General features: G+C 46.6%; 1 protein-coding gene across 2 annotated transcripts in view; it reads left to right on the top strand.

Annotated features, from left to right (window-relative positions):
- LOC111154943 (RAB6B, member RAS oncogene family) overlaps positions 1–15,446 on the top strand; it is a 59,438-nt gene that overhangs the window by 32,602 nt on the left and 11,390 nt on the right. The window contains exons 3-4 of one of the 2 annotated variants that reach the window (XM_022514903.1): positions 14,688–14,741; positions 14,939–15,044. In XM_022514903.1, coding sequence (XP_022370611.1) covers positions 14,688–14,741; positions 14,939–15,044 — 160 coding nt within the window. The remainder of the gene's footprint in view (positions 1–14,687; positions 14,742–14,938; positions 15,045–15,446) is intronic. The other variant, XM_022514904.1, reaches the window with a different exon arrangement.

Genomic DNA, 15,446 nt, shown 5'->3' with positions numbered 1-15,446 from the left:
TAGTGGTAAGAATGTGGATCATTTGTATTTCGACCATAGCTCATCACATGGGTCTTAAAGTCTAGATGATGGAAAACCACAGGCCAACAGTACCGTTGGCATAGATGTGTGTCACAGTATACTCTGTAGGGAAGCAGAACAGAACAAAAACTCAACAACAACAGCAACGGCTCTACCTCCAGCTAGGTCGATAGTGACAAGATGGCGCTAACAACACCTCCCTAATGGAGTGTCTGGCTAGGACATTGTGCCCCTGTCCCCACCGTCCCTGCGCTTACCCCCGGGCAGGGATTGGCAGCTCTGCCAGATGCTGCTGTGCTTCTGGCAGAACCTGGACCTCAAGTCCTCACTTAACTCTAGCAACCTGATGATTTTATTATGTTCATAGAGTAGGGTTCCATCTTTGGAAACATTAAGTTCTGTGGTGAAAATGGGAGGCAACAGTCCTATACAGCAAAATGTCCCTGAACGCCATGCCTTCAGAGACCTGCTGGGGTGCCACCAGTCACCCACGTGCTCCATCTGGAAATGATCTGGTTCTGGACTGAGGGCACACCTGCCCTGTCTCTGACCTCTTGTCTTCCCTGCTCTCCTCTCCTCTTCCTGCCTCTCTTCTGTTGAGCATATACAAATTAGGAATGCAGTCCCCTCCTAGTACGGAACGCTGACTAATGGTGGCTTGAGAAGAGGGGTTGAAGTTTTCCAGGTGCACGCTGTCACAGGGGGGACTTTCAGGGACACCACTGCACAAGTGTGCTGTAGTCCCTGGGCTCTGGCTCCCACTCTGGTGCTCCTTCTGCTCTGTGGGTTCTCATCTGCATGCAGGCTGGCTGTTGCTGCTCCAGACATCACCTCTGCATTCAGGGCAGAAAAGGAAAGCAAGTGCTTCCCTGGAATGCCCTCGCCCTCTAGCAGACTGCACCTTAAGTCCTATTGGCCAGAATTGGGTCACCCGATCACCCTTAGCCTCTGGAGAGGCTGGGAGAGCAGAAGATCACCATGACCTTCTTTAGGCAAGTATTGGTGAGTCCACCAACAGCGCCTGCTCTGCTTTGTAAGTTAAAGGGGCTCATGATGCCGTTCTCTGCCAGATGTCAGCAGTCTGTCCTGTTCACTTTGTAGGTGACCCTTAGATGGCTCTTAGACACCCTCAAAAGTCCTCCACTTGGAGCATCTTTCGCCCTGTTAAGGAGAGGGCTTTTGTGCTTGGACCCTTTTGTGGCCCTCAGGCCACACATCCCTGGCCATCTGCATGGCTTTGAAGGGACTGACTGATTCTGATGAAATTTAACCCCTATATAAGTCAGAAGGTACATACTGTTTGGTTGACCTTTCAGACCACGGGAGATAAAAGACCAATTGATATAGATACTTAAATTGGGTGGTTACAGGCACAAGCCACTCTCCACTGGGAGGACAGTGGCCCCCAGACTGTGCAGACTCTGAGGCTGAAGTGGCTGAAAGAAGCCAGGTACCTGTGCCGTGGCCTCCTGAGTCAGTGTCTGCTCCCCCAGAGTGCAGTGCTGAGCTGCTGGCAAGGACAGACCCTGACCAGCATGTTTTCCAGAGGCTGCTGCATCCCTCCCCCGCAGCGCCCACTTGCCAGTCTGAATCCGTAGTTCTGCCAGCCTCATTTGCATGCTAATTTGCATGACTCTACCCTATACTCTCATCTGATGGTTGGTGCAGAGCACAGACAGCAGCTTCATTGTCAAGGGCTTGTCATGCCCAGCTGCTTTCTGCCACTTGTGGATGCTTCCCCAGCCGTGGACCAAGGCCTGGCCAACGCTAGAAAAAGACACACACACACTCCTTTTCAAGATTTCTCTTCCTGAGAAGAGTCTTGAGTCAATTTATGCAAATCAGCATGCAGATTTCCACTGCAGACTTTATTACTGTGTCTTGCCAGAACGTGGATGCAAAATTATATTTCATCATAGAAGCACACAACAAAAAAGATGTTAACAATTGCCTTAGGAAACATCTCTTTTCTTGGGGATCCACTGGGCCAGTGGCTGTCTTGTGCAGAGGGAGATGTACAATGGACCATCATTCTGCACGGTGTCTGAGCCCCCGCTGACACTGTGCAGTACCACCTTCTTCTGAAGTTGTAGACACAGCTGGGAAATCTGTGTTTGTTAAGATTTCTCATAGTTTGTGTACAATGAAATGCCTGCCATTTTTCGTAAGTAGTGCATTTTGTAAGCATGATACTACAGGAATAAATAATGGAATGCAGAGCGCAGCCCATCCTCCTGGGGGACGGGCAGCAGGCAGCACAGCTGAGGACTCACAGCTGAGTCCATGGGGATCATGGACTGGAAGGAGAGCCCCTGAAATCAAGCCTGCCGCTCATGTGTCTTGATATCCTCTTTGCATTCCTGTGGCATAGTTACCAGCAAGACTAATTTATTTATAAGAGGAAATGAAGAACAGAGAATGCATACTTTGACTCAGACTTCATGACAAGCTGGAAGAGAGATGTGGTCTCCTTTAGAATCCAGTCAGCCTTTCCTACAGCCCTGGGAACACTAGTTTATTAATAAGGGATGTTAATAAGGATTATAAGCACAAAGTTTTCTAGACCAAGGGAGCTTTGGGAAATGTTGGGTTCTGTGTAATTGTTCATGTTCCTTCAGTGCAGGACTTCTCAGAAACTTTACTGCGCCAGCGTGTTTTATGGCTCTCCACTAGGAGTTAGAACATGCAGCCTTTCTCAGAAACACTTGATTACAGTTTACCTTTGTCCTGTAGGTCACCGCATGGGGATGTATTTCCAAGAGCCAAGTCTGAGAAACGTGGGAGGGAGGGTCTTCTCCGTGGCAGGTTTTTACTGCTTCTCTCAGAAATGCTCTGGTCAGTTGGTCAGCCTTCATTTTCGTTTATGCAGAGTACCTGTGTGTAGTCTAACTCATGTGATCTGCAGTCCTTCAAGGAGGCTATGATAATCCCCATTTTAGAGAGAAGAAGTTCCCAATCCAGTGTTTTTCCCAGCCCATCACAGAGCACTGGCAGAGGTCACTGAAAACAGCACATGATCCACCCAGGTCCGTTTGGCAAAGGTGGGGCACTTTGCTAGCTGCAGCTTCTGGAACTGGTCATGGTCAACCCAGGGAGGCACCGAAGGAAGCCTGCGTTTGCTGGCAGAAATCTGCCCTTGCCCCCTCCCCAAGAGCCTATGAAGCTCCTGATCACTCCAGCCTCTGAGCCTCCTGGCAGCACAAGGGCTGTGGGCATAGCGTGGATCTGGGCTTTACCTTCAAAGCAGAAGTGACTCTCCCCATCCCACACTCACCCACACAAGCACACCACACCCATTCCTACCCACATACACATACTTATACCTGCAAATGAATACGTAGTTGCATGCACACATGTGTATCTCCATTGTGCCTGGGTCTACCCACACACGCACACGTTCCCATCAACACACACCCCCTCTGTGACACGTGCTGGCCTTCAAGAGGGAGTGTGGGTTGTGGCAGGTAAGAGGGAATCACAGAGGATTCTGCCTGGGTGGCTAACTGTTATTTTTGCTTGGTGTCCCCCATCATCCTGTCAGATAATTTCTGTTGTTCTGTTTTCACATTAGCTGTTTCAGCTGCCATGTGCTATCAAACCTATCAGTGATTTTAAGATTTCAGATACTTATTTTTCAATTCTAAGTTTGTATTTGGTTCTCTTTTATAGTTTCTCTTTCTCTGCTGAGATTTTCTTAAAATCTGTGCCTTGAGCATATTTCTTTATATACTTGAGCATAATTATATTAGCTACTTTAAACTCTGCTACTTTAAACTCTGCTACAGTATCTGGGTCACCTCAATGTTGGTCTCCACCTGTTCTCTTTTTCCTTGAATATGGTTTGCACTAAACATGCTGAGTACATCAAGATTTATCCTACACATGGTAATTTAGAAGACTGTGGATTATGTTTCTTCCTTCGGAAGAGTATCGGTTGGACACAATTTCTCCATTTTCTTCCGTGTAGTAGGCACTGAGTTTTAAAGTTTTATCAGATTTGTTTGCTTTGTTTTGTTTTCAGTTTTGGGTAGGCTGCCTGGTGTCTGCTTGGGTCAGTCAGAGATTTGGGCAGCTTTCATATGTAGACTTTGGAGTGCCCTCTCTGTGGCTTTCTCATGTTTAGGATTTCCCACATTTTCTGGCTGTTGTGGTAGCTTTGGGATCTGACTTGTTTCTCAAATAGCAAGACTGTGGGTTTCTTGCCAAATTTTAGTGACCCCTGGGCTCCAACCAGGGCTGTCCTCAGTCATAAAAGCAGGAATCTCACCCAGGGCTGTTCCCTTTTTTTAAGTTGACTCCCCTCCAGTTTCTACCTGCTTTGGGTCCCTTTGCGGTGCCTTCAGATAGTTGTTGGTTGTATTCTGTTCAGAGTTCATGATAGCAATCTGCAAGAGGCTTGGTCTGATAGGAGCTCTGCCGTGACGGAAATCAGAACTCACCCATTCCCTCCATCTGGGACTTTTCTCCCCACATTTCCCATCCTCCACTACACCCCCATTTTTACCAGCTGGAAAGTTCGTATTCACTCGAGGACTTGTATAGTTCCTTCATCTTGCCTCAGGAAATCAGAATCAGGGTCCCCTTTCTCTTAGAGTCCTCACTGCACTGGTCCTTTCCATCTGTCAAGGACCACAGTTCCGTGTGCTGTAATCTTAGCTCCTCTACAGGGTTGGAAGTTCAAGGCTTAATCTGAAACTCTAAATAGGCATTAACCATGGGGAAGAGCGTTCCGGGGGAGGGAATGGGTCCTCACGGGCAGGGACAGGGGCTCATTCTGCTCTGGGCCTAACAATTAGTAGGCATTTGAGGATGAGAAAGTGAATGAGTTATTATTTACTCGCAGTGTTTGCCAGGAAGGAGCTGCCCAGGGCCCGAGAGAGACGGGCTCCAGCTGATGGTGGTGTGGGGCCAACTGCTTGTGCCTTGTGTCTGGGAAAATAGATGATGCCAGGGAGCTGGAGATTTCCTGGTAACCAAGGCCCAGCCAAGGCCATCTTAAAAGTTCTTGTTTTTGCTCCCTCCTTAGAGAGCCTTCTTTTGTAGTTCTCGTTAAAATGCAAATGAAGTTCCTCTTAAGTGGGCTCTACTGAGCTATTATGGCTAATGACCATAAGAGTCTGACAATAAGAAGCCAGACACGATGTGACCCCCATGCAAACCCAGTGACAGCTTCAGGGCACGGTGACAGCTTCAGAAATGAAGGGATTTCAGGAAGCAGAGAGAGTACAGCCAAGTAGTCAAAAGCAGAGGCTTTGCAGTCCCGGAGACCTGCGTTCAAATCCTGCTTCTGCCACACAGGGCACCTGTGTGACCTCGGTTTCTGGGTGAGCCTTGGTTTCCTCATGAACAGCACCATCCGCATACATGGGCATCTCCCTCTGTCTCTCACTCCAGGGAGGGAACGTGCCCCTCCTTCTGGATGCCACAGCCTTCTCAGGCTGATTACAGTGCAAGCTCAGAGACTAGGCAGTTGTTTGCAAAACTTCCCTGCACAAATGAGTTACCGTAGGCTTATCTGGAATCCTGGTCTCTGAAGCAAGTGGCCCATGTACTACCTGTTGAGAATCACTGAATCCCCGGCCAGTAGGAGAGACTGACTGGTATGAGATCTTCCCTGTTTCATATAGAAACTCTTAAATGAGGGGCCCTGGGGCCAACCTGAGGGTGCAGAAAGTGACTTGCAGAACAGGACTTGCAGAGGAGCTGAATCTGAATAGGTTTTAGCCACATGGAAGAACATTCTGAGGAGGGAACAGCACGAGATAACACTTAGAAACACAAAGTGACTTGTGTGTGTGATGTCTTGACCAGACCATGGTCAGTAAAGTATAAAGTAACAGCTGGACACGAGAGGAAGTGAGGGCAGGCCCTGAACTGTTTGTAGACCAAGTGAAGCATTTAGACTGTTTCCTAGGGACAGCGGGGAGGGAAGTGATCAGATTTATGTTTTAGAAAGCTAACCCTCAATGCTGGATGACAGATTAGTTATAAGGGGGAGAGCCTGAGGGCAGAGAGACCAGTTAGAAAGATGTTGAGGTTATTCAGGAAGAGAAGTTGGAGGTCTGAACCAGGGCAGTGCTGGGGGGATGCTGAGAACAGAGAGGCGAAATGCTCCGGGGTAAAGCCATCAGCTCAGTGATTCTTCTGACATGAGGGAGCAGACGAGAGAGCAGGCAACCAGCAGAGACTCGGGAGGGCTCCCAGAGGCTTGGGTACCTGGGGTGGTAGCGGTGCTGTTCATGGAGGGAGGAGAATTGAAGCTGGTTTGGAGGGAGATGGTGGGCTCTGGGTGGGACACACTGTGTCTAGGGAGATGTCTAGTGAACAGCTGGATGCCTGGACTTGGGGTGCAGGACAGAGGTAAGGCCCAGGATATGGATGAAGCTGGGAGAGTTATGAGGTCCCCTGACACAGGACAGGGAATGACAAGCAACATGTTAGAGAAAGGAACAAGTTCCTATGAGAGATCAATGAGGAACAGCAGTTAGAGAGGCAGGGAAGCCAGAAACAAGTAGTATCATGAAATGCAAAGGAAGGAGGTGTGCCAGGGAAACGGATTAGCATCAGGGTCAAGGGCATCAAGTAGAGCTTGGCCTTCAAGTGTCCTTACAGTTTGGAGATGAAATGGCTCCTGGCAACCATAGCAAGAGCAGCTTCAGTGGTCAGAGGACAGAAGCCATACCACCCTAGCCAAGCAGCAGGTGGGAGGGGAGGAAGGGGAGACTGGGTTTGGGGTCCTTTTCCAGAAAGCATATCACTTGAAGAGTAGCTAGAGAAACATTTAGTGACAGGGACATGAGATTTCTGAGAATACTTCTTGGACAAAGGCAAAGAGTGAGTAGTGCATGAAATATTGAAAATACAGAAAGGAGATGGCTTACAGAGCATCATCTGGCAGGAGGGGGCCAGGGACAAGGGGACCCACAGGGATAGGCTGGCTTTGAACAGGAGGAACAAACACTCAGAGTCCAGAGGGATGTGGGGTAGGGCTGGACACTTGTAGACAACTTTGCAAATACCCTTTTCAGTCTTGGTTCTGCCACTTGCAGCTGTTGACCATGGGCAAGTGACTTAGCACCTCTCACACTCAGGTGTCTTAGCAGTGGAGTTCGCATACTGAGGAACGTAGCTCATAACAGAGGTTATCAGGAGTACATGAAGTAGGGCACGTCAAGCGCTCTGCAGGATAGCTGGCAAAGGCTAAGTACTCAGATGTTTCATCATCATACCGTGCTTACCCCTGTTATTGTACTAAAGGTAAATACAAGGAACTGAAGTGCTTTATAAATAATGTTGAAAAGTAGGATTTGAGGCCATTTCTGAGAGGGAGCCACACTGAGGACAGAAGAAGAGGGGAGAATGTTATGAACTGTTGCTGATATGGATGGAAGTTAGGTGGTGATCAAGGACAAGTCACCTGTTTTTATATTTACCCATAGATTTACCATTTGTGGTACTCTTCTATTCCTTCTTTAAAGATGCAAATGTCCATCTGTGACATTTCCCTTTAGCCTAAAGTATTTCTCTTAATTAAGACCCACTGCTGACAGATTATCACAGCTTTCCCTTATCTGAAAATGTTTTGTTTTTTCATTTCTGAACAAAAGTGACACTGGCTGTAGAATCGTAGGCTGACATAATGGTGACAGAGATACTATTTCTTTTGGAACTTGATTCTTTTCCACTGTCTTCTGGCCTCCATTGTTTCTGATGAGAAATCAACCATCATTCTCAGCATTATCCCTTTGTACATAATGTGTCTTTCTGTTTTCTTGCTGCTGTCAAGGTTTTCTCTGTATCTTTAGTTTCAGTAATTTGACTATGACATGCCCATGTGTGGTTTTCTTTGTATTTATCATGTTTTAGGCTCACTGAGCTTCTTGGTACCATGGGTTGATGTTTCTAACCAAATTGGAGAAAATTTTAACTTATTTTTTCAAAAATCTTTTTGCTGATTCTGTCTATTCTCATTATGAGGCACCAATTGCATGTATAGCAGATCACTTGATACTGTCCTAGCTGTTCAGGAGACTTCATTTTTATTGTATCTTTTTTTCTCACTGTGCTCCAGTTTGAACAGTTCATTTTAGCCTGTCTTCAAGTTCATTGACCTTTCTTCTGCAGCGTTCGAGCTGCTGTTACAGAAATCCTGTGCATTTTTATTTCAGGTACTGTATTTTGTAGTGTTGAGATTTTCAGTTTTTGTTTTTAGAATTTCCATATATCTCTTGAAATTCATCATTCCTCTTTTCCTTTGTATTTTTAACATATATATATAACAAGCATTTTGAAGCCCTTCTCTGCACATCCAGCATCTGGTTCATTTGGGGGTCTGTTTTCTTGATTATGACTTGAATTTCCTCCTCTTCACTTGCCTAAACCTTGTTTTATTGCATAGCGGACATTGCAAAAACAGGCATACCTTGGAGATACCTGCAGGTTTGGTTCCAGACCATGACAATATGAAGCAAATGAATTTTTTGGTTTCCCAGTGCATATAGAAGTTATGTTCATACCACACTGTCATCTATTAAACATATAATAACATTATGACTAAAAAATAACATACATAACTTAATTTCAAAAACTTGATTGTTATAAAATGCTAACCATCATCTGAGCTTTCAGCAAGTAGTAATCATTTTGCTGGTGGAGAGTCTTGCCTCACTTTTGGTGGCTGCTGACTGATCAGGATGGTGATTGCTGAAGGTTGGGGTGGCTCTTAAAATAAGACAACAAGGAAGTTTGTCACAGCAGTTGACTCGTTGATAAACGATTTCTCTGTAGCATGTGATGCTGTTTGATAGCATTTTGCCCACAGTAGAACTTATTTCACGATTGCAGTCTGTGCCCTCAAACCCTGCCACCGCTCTATGAGCTCAGTTTATGTGGTATTCTCAGTCCCTGGTCATCACTTCAACAATCTCCACAGCATCTTCACCAGGAGTAGATTCCATCTTAAGAAACCCCTTTCTTTGCTCATCCATAAAAAGCAACTCCTCATCCGTTCAAGTTTTTCGTGAGACTGCAGCAAGTCAGTCCAGTCTTCAGGCTTCATTTCTAGATCTCCTGCTATTTCCACCACATTGGCAGTTAACTTCCTCCACTGAAGTCTTGAGTCCTTCAGAGTCATCCATGAGTGCTGGAATCAACTTCCAACCTCTTGTTAATGTTTATATTTTGACCTCTTCCCATGAATCATAAGTGTTCTTAATGGCATCTAGAATAGTAAGTTCTTTCCAGAAGGTTTCAATTTTCTTTGCCCAGATCCATCAGAGGAATCACTATCTGTGGCAGCTAAAGCCTTACAGAATGTATTTCTTAAGTAACAAGACTTTAAAGTCAGAATTACAACTTGGTCCATGGGCTGCAGGATGGATGTTGTGTTAGCAGGCACAAAAACAACATTAATCTCATTGTACATCTCTATCAGAGCTCTTGGATGACTGGGTGCATTGTTAATCAGCAATAATATTTTGAAAGGAATTCTTTTTGCTGAGCAGTAGGTCTCAACATTTAGTATTAGTATTAGTATTACAATATTTAGTAAACCATGTTGGAAATAGGTGTGTCATCCATGTTTTATTGTTCCATTTATAGAGCACAGGCAGAGTAGATTTAGCATAATTCTTTAGGACCCTAGGATTTTGGAATGGTAAACGAGCACTGGCTTCAACTTAAAGTGACCATGTGCACTGGCCCCTAACGAGAGAGTCAGCCTATCTTTTGGAGCTTAGAAGTCAGGCACCGATTTCTCCTCTCTAGCTATGAAAGTCCTAGGGGCACCTGGGTGGCTCAGTTGATTAAGCATCTGCCTTCAACTCAGGTCATGATCTCAGGGTCCTGGGATAGAGCCCCCACATTAGGCTCTCTGCTCAGTGGGGAGCCTGCTTCTCCTTCTCCCTCTGCCCCTCCCCCTCACTCTTGCGCTCTCTCTCTCAAATCAATCAGCCAGTCAATAGCTAGCTAGATGACCCTAGATGATATCTTTGCGTAAGGCTGCTTTGTCTACCTTAAAAATCTGTTACTTAGCACAGCCACCTTTGCAAGTTATCTTAGCTCAAGCTTCTGGATCTCTTGCTGCAGCTTCTACATCAGCACTGGCTGCTTCCCCTTGCACTTTGATGTATGGAGACGGCTGCTTCCCTTAAAACCTCTGCTGACTTCAAACTTTTCTTCTGCAGCTTCCTTATCTCTCTTAGCCTTCATAGAATTGAAGAGAATTAGGGCTTATCTCCATATTTTGCTTTGTCTTAAGGGAATGTTGTGGCTGGTCTGATCTTCTATTCAGACCACTAACATTTTCTCCATATCAGCAATAAGGTTGTTTCATTTTCTTATGGCCCATCTGGCCCATCTGTTCACTGGAGTAGCACTTCTAGTTTCCTTCAAGAACTTTTCCTTCGTTCACAACTTGGCTAACAGTGGGGTGCAAGAGGCTGACCTTTTAACCTATTTCAGCTTTTGACATCCTTTCTAACTAAGCTGAATAATTTATAGCTTTTGATTTAAAGTGAGAGATGTGCAACTCTGCCTTAGAGGCAATGACTGCAGGTCATTAATTGGCCTGATTTCCATATTCTTGTATCTCAGGGGATAGGGAGGCCTGAGGAGAGGGAGAGATGGAAGAATGGCCAATTGCCATGGAGTAGTCAGAATACACACAACATTTATCGATTAAGTTCACTGTCTTATATGGGTGCAGTTCATGGCATTCCAAAACAATTATAATAGTAACACCAAAGATCACTCATCACAAGAGTACCATAAAAAATGTAATAATGATAAAAATTTGAGAAATTATGAGAATTATCAAAATGTGACACAAAGACATAAAGTGAGCAACCGTTATTACAAAAATTGCCCCAGTAGACTTGCTCTACACAGAGTTCCCAGAGACCTGCAATTTGTGAAAAACCGTTATCTGCAAAGTACAATAAAGTGAAGCATGGTAAAATGAAGTGTGCCTATAATAAGTTATAGAGATTGCTAGGTTCTGTTACTTTCTTCTGAAGAGTGTTGCATTTTATTTTAATAGGCAAATAAATTATGGACAGCTAATTTTTTGGGGGGGGGGTAAGAGAGCAGGGATTATCTGCCATGTTTAAATTTTGTTAAGATAGGTCATTTTTGGTTTTTCCCTCAGTCTTCTGGTGTGACCTTTAGTCCTGACATGATAATCTTCCTCCCAAAGCCAGCCCTTGTGGTTTTCCCATGGAAAGTCTGAGGTATTTACCAAGTCCTTCTAACTTAAATGATTAGGAAGTTAACCTCAGAGGAAAAAATTGGTTAGATGTTGGATTGTACTTGGTTCTCTTTCCTTCCTTCAGAGATTGTAACCCCTCCATTTTCTGTCAACTTTTGATTAGTCTTCAGTGCTTAAAAATTATTTCTTGTATTTCTCCACAGTTTTGGAATAGTTATCTGTGGGAGGGTTAGTTTGATAGAAACTACACAGCCATTATTGGAAACTAAACATAGGAATATATTTTTTGGGCCAAGCTGATGGTTCAGTCATTCCCAGGGACAATGCCTATGTTTTGGCAAGAATCTGTATAGCCATGGGAAGGTCTGCTGCGGCTCAGTGGCCTAGCTTGCTAGGGACAGAGTGGTCCAATTAAGGAATCAGAAGACTCTCTGATGTGGAAGAAGCATGAAAGTGGGACGAAAGCGGGGAGAGAGCTGAAGAGGGAGGAGGTTGGCCTCTTCCAAACTGTTTCCTCAGTACCACTCCTGTGGTCAGGCTTTTGTGAGGAGTGACGGAGATAAAGTGTGTGGGTGTCCAATAATGGCGTTTATGATTGTGGAGGCCACTGAGTTGAGCTTTGCTAAGGCTTGGTCCAAATGGCATAATTCTTGTCATGTCATCTGGTGACTTCTCAGTCCTCCATGGAAGTAGAAGTGGCTTGTGCCCACATGAAGTAGATTGGGGTTTTCATTGTTACACTGTCCTCAAGAATATCACTATGTCGGGCGCCTGGGTGGCTCAGTGGGTTCAGCCTCTGCCTTCGGCTCGGGTCATGATCCCGGGGTCCTGGGATCGAGCCCCACATCGGGCTCTCTGCTCAGCGGGGAACCTGCTTCCCCCTCTCTCTCTGCCTGCCTCTGCCTACTTGTGACCTCTCGCTCTCTGTCAAATAAATAAATAAAATCTTTAAAAAAAAAAAAAGAATATCACTATGTCCATGCTGCTTACCTTTGAGGGATATGTTTCTCCATGGTTCTTTGCTCTATTGGTTAGACTGTTGTTAGTCTGTGTTAAAAGCAACCAAAATAATAGTAGCTAAAGCAAAATAGAAGTTCTGTTCACTCTCACCCAACAGTGTAGGTGTAAGCAGTCTAGAGCATTGAGGTGGCTCCCTTGGGTCAGGGACTCAGGCTTCCTCCATCTGGTTGCTCTGTCATCACTTCCATATCACCTTCATCTGGATGGGCCAGTATGACTCACCACCATCTCTTTACCTGTCTTCATTCTAAGCCACAGGAAAGGGAAAGAGGGCAGCTGTGAGCATGTCACCCCATTCCATCCCCCCATGAAGGACCCATCCCAGGAGATGCATACATCACCTTTACAACCCACTGACGAGACTTTAGCCACCTACCTGCAAAGAAAGCTGGGAAATATCACCTTTATTTGGGGCAGCCATTGACCCATCTACACATCTAGAATCCTATTACAGTGGAAAGGGAGACTGCATATGGAGGACAGCCAGCAGTCCCTGCCACCAGTCCTTGAGGTCATACACCCAGTTTTCAGCTCCAGGATCGTTTTACTGAAGGAGCTTGACACTCCCTGGGGAGCCCAGGGAGCACTGATGAAGTGAGAGATTTCCACCTGGTCTGCACATTTCTCCTTAAGGGTATGCGAAGATGAGGACTGTCGCACTTCATTCATTAGTGATTGTTATATGACTTAAGGAACAAGGCTGGGTCCGCAAGCCACTTGTCAATTCCAGACTTGTTGCCCAGTGACTACACCACGTAGGAAAGGTGCGTCAAGCTGGGGTAGAAAGAGCCCAAGTGTTGTGAAGCTTTTGGTGCCAACCCTTCCAGCTCTGCCCCTGACTTGTAAAGTCACACAAGGTGTGTACCCTCTAACTTCCCTGATCTTTCATCTCCAGAGGGGTTGGATTATATTATGTCTAAGGCGCATATCTAGCACCCATGTTCTAGAATTGTGAGATGTCTCAACACTCCACAACTTTGCATTAAAGCAGGCTTCTGGGTGGATATAGCTCCTTTAACTCCTTTGTGGAATGAGTTGGAGGTCCCAAAGTGCATGTATGCTTGCAGACAACCTGGGACCTGTGGACGTGGGTATTTCTATTTCCTCGGGCTTCCCTGGGTTGTGGTTTTTGTAATCGGAAGTCGCTGCACAATTTCCCATACAATTAAGCTTATTTTTAGTCTTTTATTTTTGTTTCAAAATACTCTAGTTCTACCTCTAGAACTATTATACTTTCATTGTAGAAGATGTGGAAAATAGAGGAAGTTAAAATGAGGGAAGCAAAAAAAAAAAAAAATTGCCCATGATGTCATTATTCATACTGGTGTTATTAAGGCTTTAGTGTATTCCCTTCATTTTAGTATCTAAGAAAATATGAAGAATACTTCTACTTCAGTTCATTGCATTGGGGTCACACTATACATGATGTTTACAACCTTTTTTTCACTTGATAACCTATTTCCTCAAATCCTTAAATATTTTTCAAGAACATGATTTTAAATGGCTGCTAAAGATTCTAATCCCATGGGTGTGCCACACTGTACTGAATCAGTGCCCTGGGCGCTCAGTCGGTGTCTGAGTCTTCGTTACTAGGAACCGCATAGCAGTGTCATCTCCATTTCGCACCAACAGCATCTGAGCTCCTATCATAGATGCTGTGAGGCAGGTGAGCCCAGAGAGGTTGGGTGGCCTGCCCAAGGCTACACAGCGAGTGAGCGGTGGGTCCTGGCCATCTGGCCACAAGGCTGATGGCACCCTGCCCAGCTGCCTCTGCCCAAGGCCAGGAAAGAGCACAAAGGTGTGGCATAGGTGTGTTGGGGACAGTTGGCTCCTAATATGTTGGTTTGGGTAGGAAAGAGTGCGCTTTCCCAGGAAGATGCTGCTCCAGGTGGGTTGTGATGGCCCTGAGGAAGACCAGCTGCTCTCTGCTGCCCACACAGCAGCAAGCTGCCCTGATCCTCACTCCGTCCCTGCCTGCTGGAGGCAGAGGTGAACCCAAGCCTGGGTACCCGAGTCTCAGGAGCCTCAAGAGGAGGCTATGAGTGTGGGAGGCAGGTGAGGCCAAGCAGGATTGGGCTGGGAGACTGCCCAGCCCGTTCTCCTCGAGGGCCCCACCTGAGCAGGGCAGGAGATACGCCTGCCAGTGGCCTTGACTCTGAGGAAGCCTCCTCACCTGGCTCTTGTCGCCTTCTCAAAGCACTTTTGTCACTCCCTGAAAACCTGTCCTCATCCTTACTTAACTCCAACCTGCTTCCTCTGAGAGACATGACTGGATTCACTGTTGAGTGTGGGGAGCAGGCAGGGACAGCAGAGCAGGACCTGCCTTAGGCTTGGCATGGGTGTCCCCTCTCTTGCTGGCTGTCACTGTCTGGATCACTGAGCTTTTGCCCCTTTGCCTGAGACCTTTCCATTTTAACCTTTCCTTGTTTTTCTCTAATAGGCAACCATTGGGATTGACTTCTTGTCAAAAACCATGTACTTGGAAGATCGTACGGTGAGTGCCTGACTTTAGAACCAGAAGCACAGGGAGGGCTCCTTTGGACTTAACCACCTGGAGCCTTTAGCCGGGCACCACCGAGAGGGCCTGTGCCTACCACAGAGCTGGCAGTGCCCACATCACAGAGCCGGGGCCTTCCCCCAGCCCCACCCCACCATGAGGATTACCCTGACCCCCTGCTCTCCTTGTGACAGGTGCGGCTGCAGCTCTGGGACACAGCCGGCCAGGAGAGGTTCCGCAGCCTGATTCCCAGCTACATCCGGGATTCCACCGTGGCTGTAGTGGTGTACGACATCACAAGTGAGTTTGGGCCTCAGGTGCCAGAGGGAGGGGGGCTCACAGAGGCTCCAGGGTGTGTGTGTGTGCGTGCGTGCGCACACACACATGTGTATGCTGTGTATGCTTGTCTTCTGACTGCAGGAAGACAGGTCCTTGCTGTAGGGGGTGAGCTGCCTTCGAACACCAGCATGGGTTCCAGCCTCACCCATCCTCCTGGGACAGGCATGGGTGTATGGGATTGAGCTGGCCCTGCCCAGAGCGGGGGGGGCTGTGTGTAGAGGTGAGCAGAGATGAGGCTGGCCTGCTCCCACCCCTCTGTGCCCCCTTGGCCCTGATGGCCAGAAAGACCCTTATGGAGCCACTTGTGTGTGTGCATGTGTCAGGATGGGGGAAGACACTGGTCTCTGGGCCAATCATGACCCA

This window comes from Enhydra lutris, unplaced genomic scaffold (assembly GCF_002288905.1).
Source record: "Enhydra lutris kenyoni isolate GAN:26980312 unplaced genomic scaffold, ASM228890v2 scaffoldscaffold39, whole genome shotgun sequence".
Taxonomy (NCBI): Eukaryota; Metazoa; Chordata; class Mammalia; order Carnivora; family Mustelidae; genus Enhydra; species Enhydra lutris.
The sequence above is the reverse complement of the archived record's forward strand: the minus strand, read 5'-3'. Positions and strand labels throughout refer to the sequence as shown.